This window comes from Anomaloglossus baeobatrachus, chromosome 3 (genome assembly GCF_048569485.1).
Source record: "Anomaloglossus baeobatrachus isolate aAnoBae1 chromosome 3, aAnoBae1.hap1, whole genome shotgun sequence".
NCBI lineage: Eukaryota > Metazoa > Chordata > Amphibia > Anura > Aromobatidae > Anomaloglossus > Anomaloglossus baeobatrachus.
In genome coordinates this window covers 27,945,529-27,971,270 of record NC_134355.1, presented here as the reverse complement: position 1 = coordinate 27,971,270, position 25,742 = coordinate 27,945,529, and the positions used below count along the sequence as shown (strand labels likewise).

General features: G+C 45.4%; 1 protein-coding gene across 1 annotated transcript; it reads right to left on the bottom strand.

Moving 5' to 3' along the window:
• Nucleotides 1-11,393: 11,393 nt before the first annotated feature.
• Nucleotides 11,394-16,853, bottom strand: LOC142294902 (uncharacterized). The gene is made up of 6 exons (XM_075337966.1): nt 15,378-16,853; nt 15,171-15,255; nt 13,017-13,175; nt 12,322-12,429; nt 11,924-11,987; nt 11,394-11,816 (listed from the first exon to the last, which is right to left on the bottom strand). Exon 1 carries the CDS (start codon nt 16,742-16,744, stop codon nt 15,560-15,562), a length of 1,185 nt encoding a protein of 394 aa, XP_075194081.1. The 5' UTR covers nt 16,745-16,853; the 3' UTR covers nt 11,394-11,816; nt 11,924-11,987; nt 12,322-12,429; nt 13,017-13,175; nt 15,171-15,255; nt 15,378-15,559.
• Nucleotides 16,854-25,742: the final 8,889 nt, after the last annotated feature.

Genomic DNA, 25,742 nt, shown 5'->3' with positions numbered 1-25,742 from the left:
TGAGGACTGTGGGGGCCTGTGCTGAGGACTGTGGGGGCTGTGCTGAGGGCTGTGGGGGGGCCTGTGCTGAGGGCTGTGGGGGCCTGTGCTGAGGGCTGTGGAGAACCTGTGCAGAGGGCTGTGGGGGGCCTGTGCTGAGGGCTGTGGAGAACCTGTGCAGAGGGTTGTGGGGGGCCTGTGCTGAGGGCTGTGGAGAACCTGTGCTGAGGGCTGTGGGGGGCCTGTGCTGAGGGCTGTGGGGGCCTGTGCTGAGGGCTGTGGAGAACCTGTGCAGAGGGCTGTGGGGGGCCTGTGCTGAGGGCTGTGGAGAACCTGTGCAGAGGGCTGTGGGGGGCCTGTGCTGAGGGCTGTGGAGAACCTGTGCTGAGGGCTGTGGGGGGCCTGTGCTGAGGGCTGTGGAGAACCTGTGCTGAGGGCTGTGGGGGGCCTGTGCTGAGGGCTGTGGAGGGCATGTGCTGAGGGCTGTGGGGGGCCTGTGCTGAGGGCTGTGGAGAACCTGTGCTGAGGGCTGTGGGGGGCCTGTGCTGAGGGCTGTGGAGAACCTGTGCAGAGGGTTGTGGGGGGCCTGTGCTGAGGGCTGTGGAGAACCTGTGCTGAGGGCTGTGGGGGGCCTGTGCTGAGGGCTGTGGGGGGCCTGTGTTGAGGGCTGTGGGGGGCCTGTGCTGAGGGCTGTGGGAGGGCCTGTGCTGAGGGCTGTGGGGGCCTGTGCTGAGGGCTGTGGGGGGCCTGTTCTGAGGGCTGTGGAGAACCTGTGCAGAGGGCTGTGGGGGGCCTGTGCTGAGGGCTGTGGGGGGCCTGTGCTGAGGGCTGTGGGGGAGCCTGTGCTGAGGGCTGTGGGGGGCCTGTGCTGAGGGCTGTGGGGTGGCCTGTGCTGAGGGCTGTGGAGGGCATGTGCTGAGGGCTGTGGGGGGGCCTGTGCTGAGTGCTGTGGGGAACCTGTGCTGAGGGCTGTGGGGGGCCTGTGCTGAGGGCTGTGGGGTGGCCTGTGCTGAGGGCTGTGGGGAACCTGTGCTGAGGGCTGTGGGGAACCTGTGCTTAGGGCTGTGGGGGGCCTGTGCTGAGGGCTGTGGGGGACTGCGCTGAGGGCTGTGGGGAACCTGTGCTGAGGGCTGTGGGGGGGCCTGTGCTGAGGGCTGTGGGGGGTCCTGTGCTGAGGGCTGTGGGGGACCTGTGCAGAGGGCTGTGGGGAACCTGTGTGGAGGGCTGTGGGGGACTGCGCTGAGGCCTGTGGAGGGCCTGTGCTGCGGTAGGGGCCATCCCGAAAATGTTGGTGTTGTGGGTTTCAAATAATGGCGCCCTGATTCGGCGCGTGCGCAGACAGTGTCATGATTCATGCACGACTTTGCTGAGCCGGTTCATGGATCCTGCCTTCGGGAGAGGCTGGTTTGTTCTGGCCTCGTTCCGGGGGTCACGCTGCCATATCTTGGCGCCGCTGCATCCAGGACGCCGCCAGTGATATTTCCAGCTCTGCTGTGTGCTCCGTTCCTGTGAGATGTTCTCTGGTTCTTGCCCTGCTACCCGGTACTGTTTGTCCTGACCTCCGCTCCCATTGCCCGACCTGACTTCTATCCCCCTTGCCTTACCTCACCTGACCTCCATTTCCCTGACCTGTCCTTATCTTCGTTCCTCCTACCCGTCCTTTAGTCCATACCCCCCTGTCCTTTGGTCTCCTGTTCTGTGTTCCCCATGTCCTCCCCTGTTCTTACTTGCTCTCCGGGTAGCCGACCTCAGCTCTGTTCTTTGACTTTGGCTTGTTTTGTCCTCGGTACCAACGTGACATCTTAGACCCTGACTGATCGACTATCCCTGCTCTTGTTCGTGAGCTCTACTAAGCTTCTGTCTAAGTACACTGAGGAGATATTTTCCTACCTGAGTCCCTGCGCCCCCTAGTGGTAGCTTGACACAGAGCCCTCGGCTCCAGATCCCATCTGTGCACATGCTGCCTCCGAGCGCCATTTCTGTGAAGTCCACACTGCCGACAGTTTGTGGGTGTTGCCTGCCTCGCAGCAAGGATCTGGGACACCTGTCGCACCATTTGCAGCATCGCCCTACTCCACCACCGCCCCTGCCTCCTGTGACCCCACCACCACTGCCTCCCCCAGTAAGACGCCACTGGATTATAAGATGGACCCAATTTCTTTTTTACCTTTTTTTTCCTCTAAATTTGGGGTGTGTCTTATAATCCAGTGCTTCATATAAACCGAAAAATACAGTAATTTTCTATTTAAATCTGCAGACAAAATATTTCAGTGCCCCATCAGTGAGACGTCTGCCCCTATCCGCAGGTATTTTAGACGACTCTTCCTGAGCAGAAGACTCCTTGTGTCGCAGGTGTGAGGCGTCTTCTCCAGACTGCAGGTCTCAGCTCCTTCCCCAGATTTTCTATAGGATTTTGACCAGGGCTCATTTGCTTTCAGCTACTCTTGGATGTTTTTCGCAGTGTTTTAGGACATTATCCTCTTAGAGGAGCCATGACCTGCGATTCAGACCGAGATTTATGACATTGGGAAGCACATTTGGCTCTGGAATGCCTTCATAGTCTTGAGATTTCATTGCACCCTACACAGATTCAAGACACCCTTTGCCAGTTGCAGCAAAGCAGCCCCAGAACATTACCGAGCCTCCTCCATGTTTCACAGTAGGTGCAATATTCTTTTCCTTGTTGCTTCATTTTTGCGCCTATGAACATAGAGCTGATGTGACACCACAAAGCTCCAGTTTTATTTTATCTGTCTAAAGGACATTCTCCCAGAAGCTTCCTGGCTTCTCAGTTTGCATTTTGGCTAATTCCAGTCTCGCTTTTTTATGATTTGCTTTCAACATTGGTTTACTCCTTAGTCTTCTCTATGAAGTCCACTTTTTCCTAGACAGTGGCAAACGTGTGATGTGATGTTGATAGACCTTGACCTTGAGGTTCACCTCTATCCTCTTTGGAAGTTGCTCTTGGTTAGAATTTCATATTATCAGTCTCTTTGGTTTGACATCAGTGTTCCTCTTGTGGCCTCATCCATTAGAACTGAAAATACTGAATAATATGAGAAACTCTAGTAACAGGAAAGTCAAACTGTTTGGGGATGTTTTATAGCCTTTACCTTTAACATGCTTGTCTATAATTTTCTTTCTAATCTCCTGAGACAAATCTCACCTTAGCTTTCTTTGCTCCATGTTCATTGTGGTACACCATGATACCAAACAGTATGGTGACTACTTTTCACTCTTTCAATAGGTGACTAACTGATTACAAGTTTGTGTCCCTATGTCGGGGCCATTTTCATAAGTTGTTTTTTTTTTTTTTATGAAGCACAATTCAAAAGGAAAGTCTGATTGTCATTACTTCATATTATGTAAATTTAAATTTAAAATTACTTTTGTCAGTTTCAAGTTATTTCAGTGATCATTGTGGGTTCTTTTACTTTACCAGAAGGGTCCCAACAATTTTGTTTCCATGTGTATATATGATATATTCACACAATAAAGAATGGAGGTCCTGTGGACCAGTCCTGTCTGCGTGATCTCCATTAACTTCTATGGGTGTTTGAAAGCTGCCAGGGGCAGAACAATAAAGGTACCAATGGTTCTCTAGGTAAGGTACCATGGTTCAGAAGTAGGCTCAAGTGATGCAGATGGATGGATATGGGATGGATAGATAGATAGACAGCTGATATAAACAATATTCAACCTCCATTGCAAAGTTCTACATCAATAATGTAAACCTCTCAATACAACTAATATAAAAACTTGTTAATCTTCCAAGACGTGTTCTGAAATCAAGGCGTGGTGGATTGTGAGAAGCTGGGGATCATTGTCATGTTAGAAGGTTCAATGATACCCAAACCTCAGCTTCTCATAGATTACATGATGTTTTCTCTGAGGATTTCCTCATACATGATTGAATCCATCTTGGTCTGCACATGTTGCAGGTTTTTAGTGCAAAGAGGAAGCACAGCAGGTCCCAGAGCATAACGGAGTACTCACCATGCTTCATTGTAGGCATCACTAAGCCTCCACCATGCTTCATTGTAGATATTACTCAGCCCCCACCATGCTTCACTGTAGGCATCACCAAGTCTCTTCCATGCTTTACTGTAGGTGTCACTGAGTCTAAACCATGCATCAATATAGGCAACACCAAGCCTCCTCCATGCTTCATTGTAGACATCACTGAGCCTCCACCATGCTTTACTGCAAGTATCACTCAGCCTCAACCATGCTTCATTGTAGGCATCACTCAGCCTCCACCATATTTCACTGTAGGCATCACTCAGTCTCCACTATGATTCACTGTGGGTATCACTCAACCTCCACCATGCTTCACTGTAGACATCATGGAACCTCCACTATGGTTCACTGTAGACATCACTGAGCCTCCTCCTTGCTTCACTGTAGGCATCATAGAGCCACCGCCATGTTTCACTTTAGACATCACCGAGCATCCACCATGCTTCACAGTAGACATCACCGAGCCACTGCCATGCTTTACAGTTTTCATCTTTGATCCATGAGATGCTTCACTGTAGATATCACCAAGCCTCCGCTATACTGCACTGTTGGCATCAATGAGTCACTACCAAACTTCACTGTAGGTATCACTGAGCCTCCACCATGCTTCACTGTACAGTCATATGAAAAAGTTTGGGCACCCCTATTAATGTTAACCTTTTTTCTTTATAACAATTTGGGTTTTTGCAACAGCTATTTCAGTTTCATATATCTAATAACTGATGGACTGAGTAACATTTCTGGATTGAAATGAGGTTTATTGTACTAACAGAAAATGTGCAATCCGCATTTAAACAAAATTTGACCGGTGCAAAAGTATGGGCACCTCCACATAAAAGTGACATTAATATTTTGTAGATCCTCCTTTTGCAAAAATAACAGCCTCTAGTCGCTTCCTGTAGCTTTTAATGAGTTCCTGGATCCTGGATGAAGGTATTTTTGACCATTCCTGTTTACAAAACAATTCCAGTTCAGTTAAGTTTGATGGTCGCCAAGCATGGACAGCCGCTTCAAATCATCCCACAGATGTTCAATGATATTCAGGTCTGGGGACTGGGATGGCCATTCCAGAACATTGTAATTGTTCATCTGCATGAATGCCTGAGTAGATTTGGAGCGGTGTTTTGGATCATTGTCTTGCTGAAATATCCAGCCTTTGCGTAACTTCCACTTCGTCACTGATTCTTGCACATTATTGTCAAGAATCTGCTGGTACTAAGTTGAATCCATGCGACCCTCAACTTTAACAAGATTCCCGATGCCGGCATTGGCAACACAGATCCAAAGCATGATGGAACCTCCACCAAATTTTTCTGTGGGTAGCAAGTGCTTTTCTTGGAATGCCGTGTTTTTTTGCCTCCATGCATAACGCCTTTTTGTATGACCAAACAACTCAATCTTTGTTTCAGCAGTCCACAGGACCTTCTTCCAAAATGTAACTGGCTTGTCCAAATGTGCTTTTGCATACCTCAGGCGACTCTGTTTGTGACGTGCTTGCAGAAACGGCTTCTTTCACATCACTCTCCCATACAGCTTCTCCTTGTGCAACGTGCGCTGTATTGTTGACCGATGCACATTGACACCATCTGCAGCAAGATGATGCTGCAGGTCTTTGGAGGTGGTCTGTGGATTGTCCTTGACTGTTCTCACCATTCTTCTTCTCTGCCTTTCTGATATTTTTCTTGGCCTGCCACTTCTGGGCTTAACAAGAACTGTACCTGTGTTCTTCCATTTCCTTACTATGTTCCTCACAGTGGAAACTGACAGTTTCAATCTCTGAGACAACTTTTTGTATCCTTCCCCTGAACAACTATGTTGAATAATCTTTGTTTTCAGATCATTTGAGAGTTGTTTTGAGGAGCCCATGATGCCACTCTTCACAGGAGATTCAAATAGGAGAACAACTTGCAAGTGGCCACCTTAAATACCTTTTCTCATGATTGGATACACCTGCCTATGAATTTCAAAGCTCAATGAGTTTACAAAACCAATTTAGTGCTTTAGTAAATCAGTAAAAAGTAGTTAGGTGTGTTCAAATAAAAAAAATTAATAAGGGTGACCATACTTTTGCACCGGTCAAAGTTTGTTTAAATGCGGAATGCGCATTTTCTGTTAGTACAATAAACCTCAGTTCAATCCAGAAATATTACTCAGTCCATCAATTATTAGATATATGAAACAGAAATAGCTGCTGCAAAAACCCAAATTGTTATAAAGAAAAAAGGTTAACACTTAAAGGGGTGCCCAAACTTTTTCATATGACTGTAGCTAGTGTGTTCTTTTAGCATTTGCTTCATTCTGATTTCTAGACATACCGCTGATCTGACCAGTTGTTACATTGCAATTTTTATATTATTTTTGTTTCATTGGTTTATTGTAAACTGCAGAAAGTTTGTAAATGTTGCTAATGAATCAAATTTGTAATGGGGGGCATAAATAGTGTGGGCAAGAGGGCAGTGGGTGTGGCCTGAAAAAGAGGGAGTGGTTGTTTAAAAATATTTTCAATGGGGTACTTTGAGCCACCTAATCAATTATAAACAAAAGCTGGCAACTATGTCATGCCACTGATTTCTTTTGATGGGCTATCTGAAGAACAGACTTTAAAAGGTTGAATAGTCCCTAAAAATCATACAATTGTGCTTACAATTAGTCACCTCTAGGGGGAGTTCACTGTATACTGATTTATAAAGCTCTTATTGAATTGAAGCAGTGAGTTCCCCCTAGTGGTGGCTGATTGTGATCAGCATTTTAGGTTTTAACTTGACTCATGGTGCAGTGTCAGGAGGGCAGGTGAGCGGATTACAACTGGGCCCCCTCTCACCATGGGCCCTGTAGCAGCAGCATCATTTTTGTCTATGGTAAGTATACCATTGTACGTTTCACCTTCTGATAACCTGATGACCATACAGCCATGCATACATTTGTTAAAAAGAATAAAGCCTTTTGTTCTCTGGTATCAGCCATTTCAATGTGATCGGTGTCCAGGAATCTCTGCCTCTATCACTACTTTATCTTATGCACATAAGTATTCCAACACGCGTAAAAAGGAAATAAAGCCCATCTCATTGCAGCTGCACCCTACTGATTCCTGTACAGACTAGTATCCCTAGCTGCATAGCCCATAATGGATCCTGCACAGGCTGGAATATCCTTAGAAATCCACAACGCAGACCTGTGTACCTAAAAGGCCGTCGAGCTGTTTCTCGCACCTCAAGAGAAACCAGAGAGGAGGTTGTTAAGCACTGTCAACAAAGATAGGAGAAGTGTGCAGAGATAGGAAGGGACCCAAGGTGAGCAAATAAAACACGTGCACAAGCTGACAAAGGAGAAATAATTAATGCAAACAAGGGTAAACTCCTACCAACCTAAGAGAATACAAATGATAGGTGAAGGAAAGGCGAATGAGAAAACAAGACTAAATTTCCTTAGCGGCAGGGCTGGAATTCCTTAGCAGTAATTGGCATATAAATATAGCCAGCAAAGAAGGCTGGAATCAGGAGAGTATAAATATCCCCACCCGGGATGTGATAGGACACAGACAATGAGCAAGTGAGAACACCTGATAACTGCAAACCAAAGGAAGAGAAGAAAAGGTAAAAGCATCAGCAGCATTTGGACAGGGACTGACCAGGCTGTGGCTTAGCAGGGAAGGAAACCGACCACAGAGCGCGAGGCCACCGGATCGAGTCCTTAACCCGAGACGTAACACTTCATGTCACATATCTGCTGTTCTGTCTTTCTGTGACTTTTTTAAGTCTCACTATCTTAGGGCTGAAGTCACTTATCCTGCAATCTTTGTAGTAAATAATTGATATCTGAACGGCGGCTGAATGCTCCTGAGCGCTGCGTGAACATTACTTAGGCCAGAGATTCCCACTAGGTGGGCACCGAAACCCTGCTGTTCTCAGGATCGTGGTCCGGTAATCCGAAGAGACTGGTGATAAAAACTGTCAATTCATATTAAGGATGAAAGCCTGATCCCACAATGTAAGTGACCAAAATCCCATCCACAGCTCCAGGGTATAATACAATAGTAAAGTAATGCCAGCGAGTGCAGCTCTGGAGTATAAAACAGGGTATAACTCAGGATCACAAAGAAACATCCAACTCCCACAATCCAAATAAAACAATGGAAGGATTTATTGGATAATCCATAAAAAAATATGAACAAGATGCAAAATGTAGAAATGCTGTGTGTTTCAGAGCAATTAGGATCCTTCTTTATCCGAACTCAAGATCAGAACAGGATAAGTAATGTAATGTATGTACACAGTGACTGCTCCAGCAGAATAGTGAGTGCAGCTCTGAGGTAACTCAGGATCAGTAATGTAATGTCTGTACACAGTGACTGCACCAGCAGAATAGTGAGTGCAGCTCTGGAGTATAATACAGGAGGTAACTCAGGATAAGTAATGTAATGTATGTACACAGTGACTGCACCAGCAGAATAGTGAGTGCAGCTCTGGAGTATAATATAGGATGTAACTCAGGATCAGTAATGTAATGTAGGTACACACAGACTGTTCCAGCAGAATAGTGAGTGCAGCTCTGGAGTATAATACAGGAGATAACTCAGGATCAGTAATGTAATGTCTGTACACAGTGACTGCACCAGCAGAATAGTGAGTGCAGCTCTGGAGTATAATGCAGGAGGTAACTCATGATCAGTGCAGTATCAGTAACGTAATGTATGTACACAGTGACTGCACCAGCAGAATAGTGAGTGCAGCTCTGGAGTATAATACAGGAGGTAACTCAGGATCAGTACAGGATAAGTAAAGTAATGTACAGAATATCACAAAATTGAGTACTGACATTTTTGTTAATATTTTATTATATCTTTTCATGGGACAACTCTACATCCTGTATTATACTCCAGAGCTGCACTCACTATTCTGCTGGTGGAGTCACTGTGTACATACATTACTGATCCTGAGTTTCCTCCTGTATTATACTCCAGAGCTGCACTCACTATTCTGCTGGTGCAGTCACTGTGTACATACATTACATTACTGATCCTGAGTTACCTCCTGTATTATACTCCAGAGCTGCACTCACTGTTCTGCTGGTGCAGTCACTATGTACATACATTACATTACTGATCCTAAGTTACATCTTGTATTATACTCCAGAGCTGCCCTCACTATTCTGCTGGTGCAGTCACTGTGTACATACATTACTGATCCTGAGTTACATGCTGTACTATACTCCGGAGCTGCACTCACTATTCTGCTGGTGCAGTCACTGTGTACATACATTACTGATCCTGAGTTACCTCTTGTATTATACTCCAGAGCTGCACTCACTATTCTGCTGGTGCAGTCACTGTGTACATACATTACTGATCCTGAGTTACCTCCTATATTATACTCCAGAGCTGCACTCACTATTCTGCTGGTGCAGTCACTGTGTACATACATTACTGATCCTGAGTTACATGCTGTACTATACTCCAGAGCTGCACTCACTATTCTGCTGGTGCAGTTACTGTGTACATACATTACTGTAAAATTCTGGAGAGGGGCAGTCGTAGGGATGGGTCATGGCAGACCTCAACCCACCCCGGCACAGCAGAGTGGTGTGTGTGGTAGGTGTGGAGGTGGTACCTGCTGACTGCTGTGCTTCTGTATCTTCAGCTGGCTCCCATTCACTTCCATGGGCCCCGCACCCCATGCGCTCAGTAAGCAGACAAATACCAGGTAAAACTTGATCGATTTTACTGAACAGAGGCTTTACATTTACTTTCCATTTTCTTAGGACAGAGACGTCATCATCATTCTTCATATACATTTGTTTCTGCAACCAGCTCCACTCTACAGGGACGGCCATAATGGGGCGACTTATCCTCCCGCTTCGAGCCCACTCCCCCAGCATGATGGTGATTCGTTCAGCTCGGCTCACAGACGGATGGACCCTCTTGCCCTCCCGCTGCAACTGCTTTCCCGCAGGTACCGGCAGATGCCAGCCTAAGGTAGGGGCGCCCCAAATTCTCCTTTTACGTCTCCATGACACACTGGACTTACACTCCGCTGCAGATGAGCCCCTTGAAATATCTTTGCTGCTTTCTTCTTCTCCTTTCTGTCCTGTCTCTGTCCTGCTTCAGCCACCTCCACTCTGTTCACTCCACTCCCCTCTTCTGACCCTTCCGGTCCTTTCTTTCTTGTGCTCTACACACAACAGCATCTCCCTATCTGCCTTGTAACAGGAGGTTCCTTCTCCTATATCTTCTCCTGTGCTGGGGACCCCCCTCCCCTCACTTAGCTCCTGTCGCTCCCTCAACATTCCCTCACCTTAAAGGCCCTAGTGACGCCTAGTGGCAGAGCCGGATACATTACACAGGAGAACTCATGCATCAAATACAATGCAGCAAAACACATCAGAACAATACAGTACACTAATCACAGACATTAACAGTTGCAGTACTCCTGGCCACCACATCAGCCTGGGGGCGGTAGGGTCCTGGTCACCCTATTACATTACATTACTTATCCTGCAGTGATCCTCAGTTATCTCCAGTATTCTCTCACCCACCGCACTATTACATCCAGTTTTATGCCTCCTCATGTTGGATGGAAGGATTCTGCCAGTCATACATCCGGATCTGCTCTTCTGTGCGAGGCTCACAAAAGTCACCATTTGAAGACCCGCTCTTCATAGCCTGTTGTTGACAGCCACGAGCCACACATCGCAGGCCTGGGGGCCGCAGGTTGGAGCCCCCTGGTCTCCAGGAATAGTTAGGAGCGCAGGGAGCTTTCGTGCGGCCTCTTATTCTCAGCAGTGATGGGGATCGGGAGTTTGAGCCTCCTCCAGTTACACTTCTATGGATGATCTACCAGACAGGTAATGTTCACCATGAAGACCAGCCCTGCCCGTGTGTTACTGTGTAATATGGAGGTCATGCAGTACTCCTCCACTTCACACCTCCTAATACTGGAAGGACGTTGATAAGCGGAGCTCTCATGTGGTTTCTGTTCCATGTCTCCCTGTGATAAAGACTAATTCTAGGGGGATTTGTAGCAGAAACTCGGGGGGAAATCAATCTGCTTGTCTGATGGGATGAATCTGATTATTGTTATCAGGAGCCATCAACTCAAAGTCTGAGGGAAGAAAATCATGGCCGACCACAAAACCTGTGATCAGTATATACAATATATTATGTGGCATCTACGGTATATACAGATCTGTGTATGACAGCTGGGAACAAGCGGAGGGTAAATATATACAAGACAGTAACGCTATTACTATACTGCACCCCAAATATCCTGGGGTCACCACCTTCCATACTAAATATACAGTCAGGATGAAGGAGACTCGTACACACGGCCAGTTATATAATAACAGTGATATTTATTCACTCATATAGCGCCATTAATTCCGCAGCGCTTTACATCGTATCAGTAATGTCTTTGGAGTGTGGGAGGAAACCGGAGACCCCGGAGGAAACCCACGCAGACACGGGGAGAACATACAAACTCCTTGCAGATGTTGTCCTTGGTGGGATTTGAACCCAGGACCCCAGCTCTGCAAGACTGCAGTGCTAACCACTGAGCCGCCGTGCCGCCCATGTGCTGGATAATGGCAGCATGTGCCGTAGATGGCGGTGGACGCAGCAGAAGAGTCACTTACTCTGTGATTCCATCTGACTGCGGAAAGTAAAGAGAACAGAGACCGAGCCCGGAATCTGCCTCGTACTGAGGAGCGTCATCAGCTCCTGACATGGCGGCCGCCACATCATTGACTTGTCATAGTCGTCTTCCCCAGCCGTACCCCATCTTCATTGTGGGGGCACAGCGGACCCCCCGCTCTGGAGCAGTGATCTGTAGAAAGAGGAAACAGAACTGGTCATGGAGCAGCCGAATATTACACATCAGAGAGGGGCACACGATTTACCCCCGGTCACTACCACTTATTATATTCTTCTTACCTGGGATATATTTGGGTCCATGGGTCCCGCGTCTTGGGGGTCGTTCTTCTTCTGGTTCACACCCCTGTGTTCAAAATAACAGAAAACACGTTATAATTCTGCATTGATTAATCTCGTAGTATATATTTCGGAGCTGGAGCTCAGTTTTTCTGATACACAGCACCGAATTCTGTGTCACTGGTCATAAATCTGGGTACCACTAGGGGGAGCAGTGGAGCCTGTGCATTGTGGTGAATGGGAGCTCCCCCTAGTGGAGGCTGCAGGCAGATTACTAATGATCACTTCTCCTCTCGTCTTCCAGCAGAATCTTCACTATTCTGTGTCAGCACAATGTGGCGTCATGTCCGCGGTTATTATCAGCTCCTGTCATTAATCACATCACACACTGATGATCTTACCTTTTGTGAGGTTTTGTGGTCGCTCGATGTGACCTGTCTCTGGTCGGGAGTCACCGCTGAGACCAGGAGAGGGTCGGACTCTGCGCCTCGCTTTGTCCATTACAGACTCTGGTGAAACAGAAAACACATAAATATATTATACAAAAAGTGACAGAACATCAGTATACAATGAAGATACAAGGAGACAGACACTCCAACATATCTGACATGAAACCTGTCCTTACACATAGCAACCAATCAGAACACAGCTTTCCTTCTACCAGAGATGTTTAAGGTATGCAAGCTGAGCTCTGATTGGTTGCTATGGACAGTGTTGATAAATGAGGCCTACTGTCTTTTCATGGATGTGACCACAGTCCTCTCATTGTCCCTGATATGTTCCCAGCAATTTGGGACTGATTGAAAATAATGAAGGACTGTAGATCCCAGATTCATGTTGAATTTGGGATCTACTATTTTTCCCCAGTCTTTTTCCCCATTGCTATCATCTAGATCTATTCCTCCTATACTATATATGCTTTTTACATTTCTTTTTCCCAGATGTAGGACTTTGCACTTGTCCCTGGTAAACCCCATTCTGTTCTCCTCGGCCCATCGTTCAAGTGTCTAGATGCTTTTGAATCCGCTCTCTTTTCTCTCTAGTGTTGGCTGCTCCTCCTACTCACATTCCCTACCACTTATTATATTCTTCTTACCTGGAATATATTTGGGTCCATTGTGACACACCGACATTTATTATAGCCGCGTTATTCTCATACTATATGGTCGCATGATGTGACCCGTCTCTGGTCGGGAGTCACTGCTGAGATCAGGTGAGGGTTGGACTCTTTGCCTCGCTTTGTCCATTACACACTCTGGAGAAACAGAAAACACAAATATATTTATACAGAAAATGACAGAACATCAGTATACAATGAGGATACAATGAGACAGATGCTCCAACCTATCTGACAGGAAACCTGGCCAATACACATAGCAACCAATCAGAACGCAGCTTTCATTCTACCAGAGATGTGTAAGGTTTTTTCATGGATGTGACCCAGTGGCGTAACTACAGTTTGATGGACCCTGGTGCAAAATTTGGACCAGGGGCCCCCCATCCCCCCAGCTCTCCTATGCTTCATTATGTATCTTTCCCTCGGCATCTGGTTTTCCTATGCTGTGTTATACATCTTGCCTTTACAACCCAGGTTTCCCATGCTCTGTTATACATCTTTGTTATGAATGTCAGTTATGCTTTAGCTGCTGTGAGGCTCCCTCTTGTGGCCAGGAATGGTTTGGACAGAGACCAGGTGTGTTGGAGCAATGGGCGTTTCCATTGCTAACTCTCTGCCTATTTAAACCTTGGTCTGCTAGCAGACTGAGCCGGTTCTCATTTGTTCTTTAGTTTTCCAGCCTTCTCATCTTGCTCCAGACCACATCTACCCCAGATAAGTGCTTGGTTCTTTCTTATGTTGTTTTGTTCCTTTTTGTTCTTATCTGGGTTTGTCATTTACTGTGGTTGTTTTCAGTTTATTTGCATGCAGGAATCTTCCCTCTCTGTGCTTAGCTGGGAAGCTCCCTGCAGCTATGTTTGGAGTATTGCTCCTATTAGTCCATGTGTTTGTTGCTTCTTGAATTGTAATTGTTCCTGCTTTCTGTTCATTGGTTTGACAAGAGCACCTGATATAGGACGGAGTTCATGAGGGCTTTTTGTACTATCAGGCATTTGGATTTTTGTAGGGTTTTTCTCTGGCCACCATCAGCCCCTTTCCTATCCTTTCCTATTTAGTCAATGGGGCCTCACCTTTGCTAATCCTATCATCCATCTGTGTATTGTGTTTTCCTATATCACCGTTGTCTTTGAATGTGGGGGGCTTGCTATACCTTTGCGGTCTATTTCTGAGGCACAGAGTTATTCATCTTTTCTTCCTTTAGGAAAGCTAGTTCTCCGGCTGGGTCCGCGGTGCATAGGATGTTAGTTCACTCCTCAGCTACTTCTAGTGTTGATGGTTAGTAAGGGGATGGTGGCCAGATTAGTTGCCAATGCTCTTGTCACCTTTTTTGCCAATGATCTATGGTGATCTTCCATGGTTCCGGATCATAACACATCTTTCCCTCAGCACTCAGGTTTTCCATGCTCTGCTATACATCTTTCCCTCAGCACTCAGATTTTCCATGCTCTGCTATACATCTTTCCCTCAGCACCTAGCTTTCCCATGATATCAGAGTATGGGAAAGCTGGGTTCTGAGAGAAAGCTGTATAGCAGAGCATAGAAAGCTGGGTGATTAAGGAAAGACCCTCTTTCCCTCAGCAATCAGCTTTCCCATCCCATGCTTGTATCTTTGTCCCCCATCTTCGTATATGTGTTCACATCCTGTTATTACATTGCCCCCATCCTGGTATTGCATGGCCCCCATCCTGGTATTGCATGGCCCCCATCCTGGTATTGCATGGCCCCCATCCTGGTATTGCATGGCCCCATTCCTGATATTACATGGCCTCCCTCCTGGTATTACTTGGCCCCATCCTGGTATTATATGCCCCCCCCCAACCTAGTATTACGTGTCCCTATCCAGTTGTTTCATGGCCCCCATCCTGTTATTTCATGGCTCACATCCTGGTATTACATGGCCCCCATCCTGGTATTATATGGCCCCCATCCTGGTATTACATGGCCTCCATCCTGGTGTTATATAGTTCTGCCCCTGATGTGACCCCTCTCCTCTTATTGTCCCTGATATGTTCCCAGCAAAGGAATCTGGGCATGATTGTAAATAATGAAGGTAAAATCCCCTTTTACTGGAAAGTTATATATAATGAGAAGATATGAGACTACAAATTATTCATCCTGTAAGAAGGAACTTACGTGATTTAGGGTTTGCTGAGGGCGTCCATTGTGTTCCATATCTGGGCCTCCATGAAGGCGAATTTACTCGCGTTGTGCTCTTTTTCTAATAAAAAGTAAAAACAATAACGATCACACCCCCCAATAATGGCAGCACCCCTCCCCCCCAGCCACCATATTTCTACATTCACTATATTGAGGCATAATGGAAATTCCATGATTACTTACCTGTGCAGACTTGTCTCTAGGCCCAGGGTTGTGCCCGGTTGAAGGTCGGGGCGGTCTTTTGGACCGTCATAGACTCTACATGTCGTTTATAGACATGGAGTCACTTCTGATAGACTCTACATGTCGTTTATAGACATGGAGTCACTTCTGATAGACTCTACATGTCGTTTATAGACATGGAGTCATTTCCTGACCATTTTGGGAAATTCTCTGATCCTGCCGTTCTGCAGGCAGGATAGTAGATGAGCTCTCATCTTTTCATGCTGGAACCGAGCTGTGGGGTCACCGCCATCTGCCAAAAACTCGTAGGCAAACGCTGTAGCAAACACCCCACAGTCATAGCAGTTTTTCTGCTGGTCCACATTGAGAAAGCTCAGATGTTTCAGGGGCTCGTCGACCACAACACCGTACATGTTGATAATCTGCTGACGAATGGATGGAGACAGTTTTCTTCTATTGATACTGTCGGCCACCAAGATTTTGCCATCTTTGAAGCAGGTAGTCAGCCAGTGCACCCTTTCCTCATCATAGTGGATCTGTACGGCATTCTGCAGTACGCAGTACCCTGGCACTAAAAGAACCGCCGGGGGCTGCAGGCCATCAAAACCCTCAAACTGATGCTGCAGCAGCTCCTGGGCCATGCCAATGATGTCATCATCCAGCATGCCCTCCTCGCCTGTGCTCCTCAGGATGGATAAGTGCTCTGGAGACAGGTTGTCCCCATGACTCCAGAAATCAGGCATCTCCACTGGAGGGGTCTCCACTGGTGGGATATGCACTGGTGGGGTCTCCATTGGTGGGGTCTCCATTGTTGGGATCTCCATTGTTGGGGTCTCCACTGGTGGGGTCTCCATTGGTGGAGTCTCCACTGGTGGGGTGTCCAACTCTTGGGATCCTTTTCTACGTAGAACCGAAATGTTTTCTGTAGCGGCTCTTTTGGCCGGTGGCAGCATCTTGGACTGAATGTCCTCGGTGGTTGATGCTTTTCTCTTCAGACTGTCCCGGGGTCTTTCTTCTGGCAGTCTCTCGTGTGTATCTCCAGCACATTCTGGATGTGCAGGATTCGCTCCACTTTTTGCAATGCTGGAAGTGGATCCAGTATCACCTACTATGTAGGTTGGGCTCTTCTCACCTCGGTCTTGGCTGATGACGTCGTCTTGACGTCTTTTTCTTGCAACCAACCTGAAGCTCCTGATCGCTGGAACGGTGGCGGATTTCATGGCCAGGAAGACATTTCCCATCAGTGTTGTCCTCTTGCGATAGGATTTGTTAAGTCGGGTCACAATTTTGGAGCCAATTGACAAGCAGGATGAGAGAGCCTTGACCAGCAGCCGCTGGCCATAATGTGGACGCCTATGCATCCTCATGATCGCGTTGAAATCGCGTTGAAATTGCTTTGAAATCGCGCTGAAATAGCGTTGATTTATTTCTCCTTCGTATTCCTGTAGCTGTATGCAACCAACAACAGGGAGTCACGAAAAACAGCTCTGGCCTGCGCTCAGGCTTTACATAGAGCAACCCCATTGTGATGTCATAGAGCGGAAGGTGACATCAGAGTTCCATTAGATTGTGATATCACAGCCCCAGCCCCCGCTGCTAATGGCTGATGTATGTATGATGGTGAAGAGACCTCACATTTTTATTTTGTTAAACAATCCAAATCATTTTTCGAAACTGCGGCTTATAACAAGAAAATATATGGAAATGTTATGAAATATACAAAAATGACAATAATTATATTTTTTTATCGATTTCTACAACTTCCAATAAAATATGTATTTTTAGATAAACCTCTGGGAAAACTCCAGCTTTTTATTTGATTGGTACAATATCCTAATACATGTGTTTTTTGGATAGAATTTAATGATTGGATAGATTAAGTGGTTTAATTGTATGAAATTACATGAACAGTCTTCTTAAAGGGATAGCGACCTCAATATGCCACAATATGCGACTTTCCCTTTGCACAGATCTTATGCACTTAATATATTGAATATCTATTTTTTTGCGCATATTGCACTTTTAAAGGGAAAGTGACCCAAATCCTTTTTCCTTTTTAAACAGAATTTATTCATTAAATATTACTAAATAGTTTATGTAAGATTGCACTAATGGCCCTTATAAAGGGATAGCTACCCCAATAGAAAAATGTTGGCAGCTAATCTATAATTTTGACATATTTAACAGTTATAGGTTAAATTCCCTAAAACATTCAGTAATGTGAAAGGGATTGCTACCTGTGAGATATATTCAATATATTTAAACGATAAAGAGAATATATATATATATATATATATGTATATATATATATATATTTATTTATTTTTATATATATATATATATATATATATATATTAGTATTATTAAATTACTGATAAAATAAAAGAGACTATATATATATATTTATTATATATATTTATTATATATATATATATATATATATATATATATATATATATATATTGATATACACATACATACATACATATATATATATACACACACACACACATATATATATATATAATTAAGAAGTGACACTGTTAGAAAGTTTTTTAAAAACAACTCTTTATTAGTATTCAATTTAAAATTCATAAATAGACAGCAAGAAAAGGTGTTTTCACAGTGTTTTAGGACATTATCCTCTTAGAGGAGCCATGACCTGCGATACAGACCGAGATTCCTGATATTGGCTCTGGAATGCCTTCATAGTCTTGAGATTTCATTGCACCCTACACAGATTCAAGACACTCTGTAGCAGATACAGGAAAGCAGCCCCAGAACATTACTGAGCCTCCTCCATGTTTCACAGTAGGTGCAATATTCTTTTCCTTTTTGCTTCATTTTTGCGCCTATGAACATAGAGCTGATGTGACACCACAAACCTCCAGTTTTATTTCATCTGTCCAAAGGACATTCTCCCAGAAGCTTCCTGGCTTCTCAGTTTGCATTTTGGCTAATTCCAGTCTCGCTTTTTTATGATTTGCTTTCAACATTGGTTTACTTTTTAGTCTTCTCTATGAAGTCCACTTTTTCCTAGACAGTGGCAAACGTGTGATGTGACGTTCATAGACCTTGACCTTGAGATTCACCTCTAACCTCTTTGGAAGTTGTTCTTGGCAGTTTCTTTGGTTTGACATCAGTGTTCCTCTTGCGGCCTCATCCATTAGAACTGAAAATACTGAATAATATGAGAAACTGTAGTAACAGGAAAATCAAGCTGGTTAGGGATGTTTTATGGCCTTTACCATGTTTGTCTATAACTTTCAACTCTCTCTTTATATTTCTTTGCTCCTTGTTCAGTTACACCATGATACCAAACAGCACAGTGACTACTTTTCACTCCTTAAATAGGTGACTGACAGATTACAAGTTTGTGTCCACTCGTGATGCTAATTACAGGACACACATTACTTTCACATGTCCCTATGTCCAGGCTATTTTCGTAAGTTGTTTTTTTTTGTTTGTTTTTTTAAGCAAAATTCAAAACTAAAGTTTGATTGTCATTAGTTCATTTTCTGTAAATTTAAAATTACTTTTGTCAGTTTCAAGTTATTTCAGTGATCATTGTGGATCCTTTTACTTCACCAGAAGGGTCCCAACAATTTTGTTCCCATGTGTATATACAGTATGATATAGTCACACAATAAAGAATGGAGGGCCCGTGGACCCGTCCTGTCTGCGTGATCTCCATTAACTTCTATGGGTGTTTGAAAGCAGCCAAGGGCAGAACAATAAAGGTACCAATGGTTGTCTAGGTAAGGTACCATGGTTCAGAATTAGGCTCAAGTGATGCAGATGGATGGATATAAGATAGACAGATAAATAGATATCGCAATAAAAATTATTCAACCTCCATTGCAAAGTTCTGTATCAATAATGTAAACCTCTCAATACAACTAATATAAAAACTTGTTAATCTTCCAAGGCATGTTCTGAAATCAAGGCGTGGTTGATTGTGAGATGCTGGGGATCATTGTCGTGTTTGAAGGTTCAATGATGCCCAAACCTCATCTTCTCATAGATGACATGATGTTTTCTCTGAGGATTTCCTCATACATGATTGAATCCATCTTGGCCTGCACATGCTGTAGGTTTTTAGTGCAAAGAGGAAGCACAGCAGGTCCCAGAGCATAACGGAATGCTCACCATGCTTCGTTGTAGGCATCACTAAGCCTCCACCATGCATTATTGTAGATATCACCAAACCTCCTCCATGCTTCATTGTAGACATCACTGAGCCTCGACCATGCTTTTATGCAGGTATCACTCAGCCTCAACCATGCTTCATTGTAGGCATCACTCAGCCTCCACCATGCTTCACTGTAGGCATCACACAGTCGTCACCATGATTCACTGTGGGTATGAACTCAACCTGCATCATGCTTCACTGTAGACATCACTGAGCCTCCACCGTGCTTCACTATAGGCATCACTGAGACTCAACCTTGCTTCACTGTAGGCATCATAGAGCCATCGCCATGTTTCACTTCAGGCATCACCGAGCATCCACCATGCTTCACAGTAGACATCACCGAGCCACCGCCATGCTTCACAGTAGGCATCTTTGAGCTATGAGATGATTCACTGTAGATATCACCAAGCCTCCGCTATGCTTCATTGTAGGCATCAATACATCAATGTAAAATTTGCTTCATTCTGATTTCCAGACATACCGCTGATCTGACCACTTGTTACATTGCAATTTTTGTTTCATTGGTTTATTGTAAACTGCAGAAAGTTTGTAATGTTGCTAATTAACCGAATTTGTAATGGGAGGCATAAATAGTGTGGGCAGGAAGGAAGTGGGTGTGGCCTGAAAAAGAGGGCGTGGTTATTTAAAAATATTTTCAATGGGGTACTTTGAGCCACCCAATCATTTGTAAACAAAAGCTGCAACTATGTCAGACCTCCACTGATCTCTTTTGATGGGCTATCTGAAGAGAAGACTAAAAGGTTGAATAGTCCCTAAAAATCATACAATTGTTCTTACAATTAGTCACCTCTAGGGGGAGTTCACTGCATACTGATTTATAAAGATCTTATTGAATTGAAGCAGTGAGCTCCCCCTAGTGGTGGCTGATTGTGATCAGCATTTTAGGTTTTAACTCCACTCATGGTGCAGTGTCAGGAGGGCAGGTGAGCGGATTACAACTGGGCCCCCTCTCACCATGGGCCCTGTAGCAGCAGCATCGTTTTTGTCTATGGTAAGTATGGCATTGTACGTTTCACCTTCTGATATACCATACAGCCATGCATACATTTGCTAAAAAGAATAAAGTCTTTTGTTCTCTGGTATCAGCCATTTCAATGTGATCAGTGTCCAGGAATCTCTGCCTCTATCACTACTTTGTCTTATGCATATAAGTATTCCAACATGGGTAAAAGGGAAATAAAGCCCATCTCATTGCAGCTGCGCCCTACTGATTCCTGTACAGACTAGTATCCCTAGCTGCATAGCCCATAATGGATCCTGCACAGGCTGGAATATCCTTAGAAATACACAACGCAGACCTGTCTACCTAAAAGGCCGTCGAGCTGTTTCTCGCACCTCAAGAGGAACCAGAGAGGAGGTTGTTAAGCACTATCAACAAAGATAGGAGAAGTGCGCAGAGATAGGAAGGGACCCAAGGTGAGCAAATAAAACACGTGCACAAGCTGACAAAGGAGAAATAATTAATGCAAACAAGGGTAAACTCCTACCAACCTAAGAGAATACAAATGATAGGTGAAGGAAAGGCGAATGAGAAAACAAGACTAAATTTCCTTAGCGGCAGGGCTGGAATTCCTTAGCAGTAATTGGCATATAAATATAGCCAGCAAAGAAGTCTGGAATCAGGAGAGTATAAATATCCCCACCCGGGATGTGATAGGACACAGACAATGAGCAAGTGAGAACACCTGATAACTGCAAACCAAAGGAAGAGAAGAAAAGGTAAAAGCATCAGCAGCATTTGGACAGGGACTGACCAAGCTGTGGCTTAGCAGGGAAGGAAACCGACCACAGAGCGCAAGGCCACCGGATCGAGTCCTTAACCCGAGACATAACACTTCATGTCACATATCTGCACACATATCCGCTGTTCTGTCTTTCTGTGGCTTTTTTAAGTCTCACTATCTTAGGGCTGAAGTCACTTATCCTGCAATCATTGTAGTAAATAATTGATATCTGAACGGCGGCTGAATGCTCCTGAGCGCTGCGTGAACACTACTTAGGCCAGAGATTCACAATAGGTGGGCACCGAAACCCTGCTGTTCTCAGGATCGTGGTCCGGTAATCCGAAGAGACTGGTGATAAAAACTGTCCATTCATATTAAGGAAGAAAACCTGATCCCACAATGTAAGTGACCAAAATCCCATCCACAGCTCCAGGGTATAATACAATAGTAATGTAATGCCAGCGAGTGCAGCTCTGGAGTATAAAACAGGGTATGACTCAGGATCACAAAGAAACATCCAACTACCACAATCCAAATAAAACAATGGAAGGATTTATTGTATAATCCATAAAAAAAATATGAACAAGTCGCAAACTGTAGAAATGCTGTGTGTTTCAGAGCAATTAGGATCCTTCTTTATCCGATCTCAAGATCAGAACAGGATCAGTAATGTAATGTATATACACAGTGACTGCTCCAGCAGAATAGTGAGTGCAGCTCTGGAGTATAATACAGGAGGTAACTCAGGATCAGTAATGTAATGTATGTACATAGTGACTGCACCAGCAGAATAGTGAGTGCAGCTCTGGAGTATAATACAGGAGGTAACTCAGGATCAGTAATGTATGTACACAGTGACTGCCCCAGCAGAATAGTGAGTGCAGCTCTGGAGTATAATACAGGAGGTAACTCAGGATCAGTAATGTATGTACACAGTGACTGCTCCAGCAGAATAGTGAGTGCAGCTCTGGAGTATAATACAGGAGGTAACTCAGGATCAGTAATGTATGTACACAGTGACTGCACCAGCAGAATAGTGAGTGCAGCTCTGGAGTATAATACAGGAGGTAACTCAGGACCAGTAATGTATGTGCACAGTGACTGCACCAGCAGAATAGTGAGTGCAGCTCTGGAGTATAATACAGGAGGTAGCTCAGGATAAGTAATGTAATGTATGTACACAGTGACTGCACCAGCAGAATAGTGAGTGCAGCTCTGGAGTATAATACAGGATGTAACTCAGGATCAGTAATGTATGTACACAGTGACTGCACCAGCAGAATAGTGAGTGCAGCTCTGGAGTATAATACAGGAGGTAACTCAGGAACAGTAATGTATGTACACAGTGACTGCACCAGCAGAATAGTGAGTGCAGCTCTGGAGTATAATACAGGAGGTAACTCAGGATAAGTAATGTAATGTATGTACACAGTGACTGCACCAGCAGAATAGTGAGTGCAGCTCTGGAGTATAATATAGCATGTAACTCAGGATCAGTAATGTATGTACACAGTGACTGCACCAGCAGAATAGTGAGTGCAGCTCTGCAGTATAATACAGGAGGTAACTCAAGATCAGTACAGGATAAGTAAAGTTATGTACAGAATATCACAAAATTGAGTACACCCCTAACATTTTTGTAAATATATTATTATATGTTTTCATGGGACAACCCTACATCCTGTATTAAACTCCAGAGCTGCACTCACTATTCTGCTGGTGCAGTCACTGTGTACATACAGTACTGTAAAGTTCCGGAAAGGGGCAGTCGTAGGCATGGGTCATGGCAGACCTCAGCCCACCCCGGCACAGTACAGACAGGGGGGGGGGGGGCAGAGTGGTGTGTGTGGTGCGTCTCTGTATCTTCAGCTGGCTCCCATTCACTTCCATGGGCCCCGCACCCCATGCGCTCAGTAAGCAGACAAATACCGGGTAAAACTTGATCGATTTTACTGAACAGAGGCTTTACATTTACTTTCCATTTTCTTAGGACAGAGACGTCATCATCATCATTCTTCATATACATTTGTTTCTGCAACCAGCTCCACTCTACAGGGACGGCCATAATGGGGCGACTTATCCTCCCGCTTCGAGCCCACTCCCCCAGCATGTAAGTGATTTGTTCAGCTCGGCTCACAGACGGATGGACCCAGTTGCCCTCCCGCTGCAACTGCTTTCCCGCAGGTACCGGCAGATGCCAGCCTAAGGTAGGGGCGCCCCAAATTCTCCTGTTACGTCTCCATGACACACTGGACTTACACTTTGCTGCAGATGAGCCCCTTGAAATATCTTTGCTGCTTTCTTCTCCTTTTCCTTTCTGTCCTGTCTCTGTCCTGCTTCAGCCACCTCCACTCTGTTCACTCCACTCTCCTCTTCTGACCCTTCCGGTCCTTTCTTTCTTGTGCTCTACACACTACAACAGCATCTCCCTATCTGCCTTGTAACAGGAGGTTCCTTCTCCTATATCGTCTCCTGTGCTGGGGACCCCCCTCCCCTCACTTAGCTCCTGTCGCTCCCTCAACATTCCCTCACCTTAAAGGCCCTAGTGACGCCTAGTGGCAGAGCCGGATACATTACACAGGAGAACTCATGCATCAAATACAATGCAGCAAAACACATCAGAACAATACAGTACATTAATCACAAACTGTCATGATTGACTCCTGGCTCAGCTGGAGCTGAGCCTTTTTTTTAGTTTCACTTCTGATGCAGGTCACGTTAGGGGTTAATCCTTTCTGCCTCGTTCTGGAGGTCAGGCTGCTTTATTAGGGCACTGTTTCTCTTGGACTTCGCCAGTGATATTTCTGACTCTGCTGTGTTCTGCTCTTGAGTGACCTGTTGTCTGCCCTGCCCCCTCCTGACCTCCGTGTTCACCTGACCTGTTAACCTCCTCTGTTGTCTGTTTCCATCAGTGTCTCTCCCGCTGTCTCCCTGTTCGTTCCTTATCTGTTTACCTTAATTCTGTCTTGTCTTCCCACTCCCCCTCGCTTCTAGGCTCTGATTTCCCAGCTACTGACTATTTGCTTTCCTCTGACTACGTTTAGACTAAGGCCCCACTCACACTTGCGCTATTTTGCCGCAAACGGAATCCGTCAGTAATGTAGTACAGTTCATTTATTTACAGTGGAAGCGCGACATCGTGTGGACACAAGCGGGTACTGCATGACACACACGCGGCATATTAACGCGCTTCCACTGTAAATAAATGAACTGTACTACATTACTGATGGATTCCGTTTGCGTCAAAATAGCGCAAGTGTGAAACTAGCCTTAGCCCTTGTGTATTTACAAGACCTCATGTTGTGACACGGCTTTCTGACGATTCTACTGCCATCTGGTGGGCTTGACTAGTATTACCTCTGCTAGGGAATTCCCTGCTCATACGTTTCCTCCACTTTTACGCCCCCTAGTGGTTTACCAGCTAACTACCTTCTCAGATAGTTTCAGGAATCCTCTCAGTCCCACATTACTGCGCTGTACTGCTATTGTACATCTTAGAGTACAGCGTGACATTATCACTGGCCCTTTATATTTTTACCCCTATGGATCCGTTACGTATCCTTACGGATCAGATGTCTAATTTGACTCAAATGATCCAGGACTTATCCATTGAGCATAGAGCCCTAGCCTCTTCCCATACTCAACTCCAGGGGGAGCTTGCTGCTGCAGTAAAGGCTTTCCAGGGTTCCATGACTCAATCACAGCCCGGTCCCGTAGATGTATCATTCCATTCTCCAGAACCCACGGTCATGCTCCCGGATAAGTTTTCCAGAGAGAAGGAGAGGTTTCACACGTTTCGGGAGAGCTGTAAATTACTTTTTTCTCTTAGACCCCGTTCCTCTGGGGATGATAGTCAGCGGGTGGGGATAATAATTTCCTTGCTTAGGGAGGGACCTCAGACTTGGGCCTTTTCTTTACCTCCGACAGCCCCTGAGCGTATGTCTGTGGATAGGTTTTTTGACGCCCTATGACTTATTTATGATGAACCGGACCGGGTCATGGTAGCAGAGGACAGGATCATGGGTCTCTCTCAGGGTAGACGCACTGCAGAGTGGTATTGTTCTGAGTTCAGGCAGTGGTCTACGACAGTTTCCTGGAATGATTCTGCTCTGAGATGCCAGTTTAGGAGAGGACTCTCTGATCATCTCATGGACGCTCTGGCCCTTCATCCTCCACCCAGTTCTTTGGAGGAGGCCATGACCCAGGCAGTACGGATGGATCGGAGGTTGCGGGAGAGAGAAGTGACCCTGCGGGAAACCTCATTATGCCCGGTCAAAGCTGAGCTTGTTCCACTTGCAGAGCCCATGGAGGTCAGTGCCACAGATTCCAAGGAGAAGGAGAGGAGACGACGACGGGAGTGGAAATTGTGTTTCTACTGTGGAAGTCCGGGACATTGGAGGAAGGACTGTCCTACCTGTCCTCCTG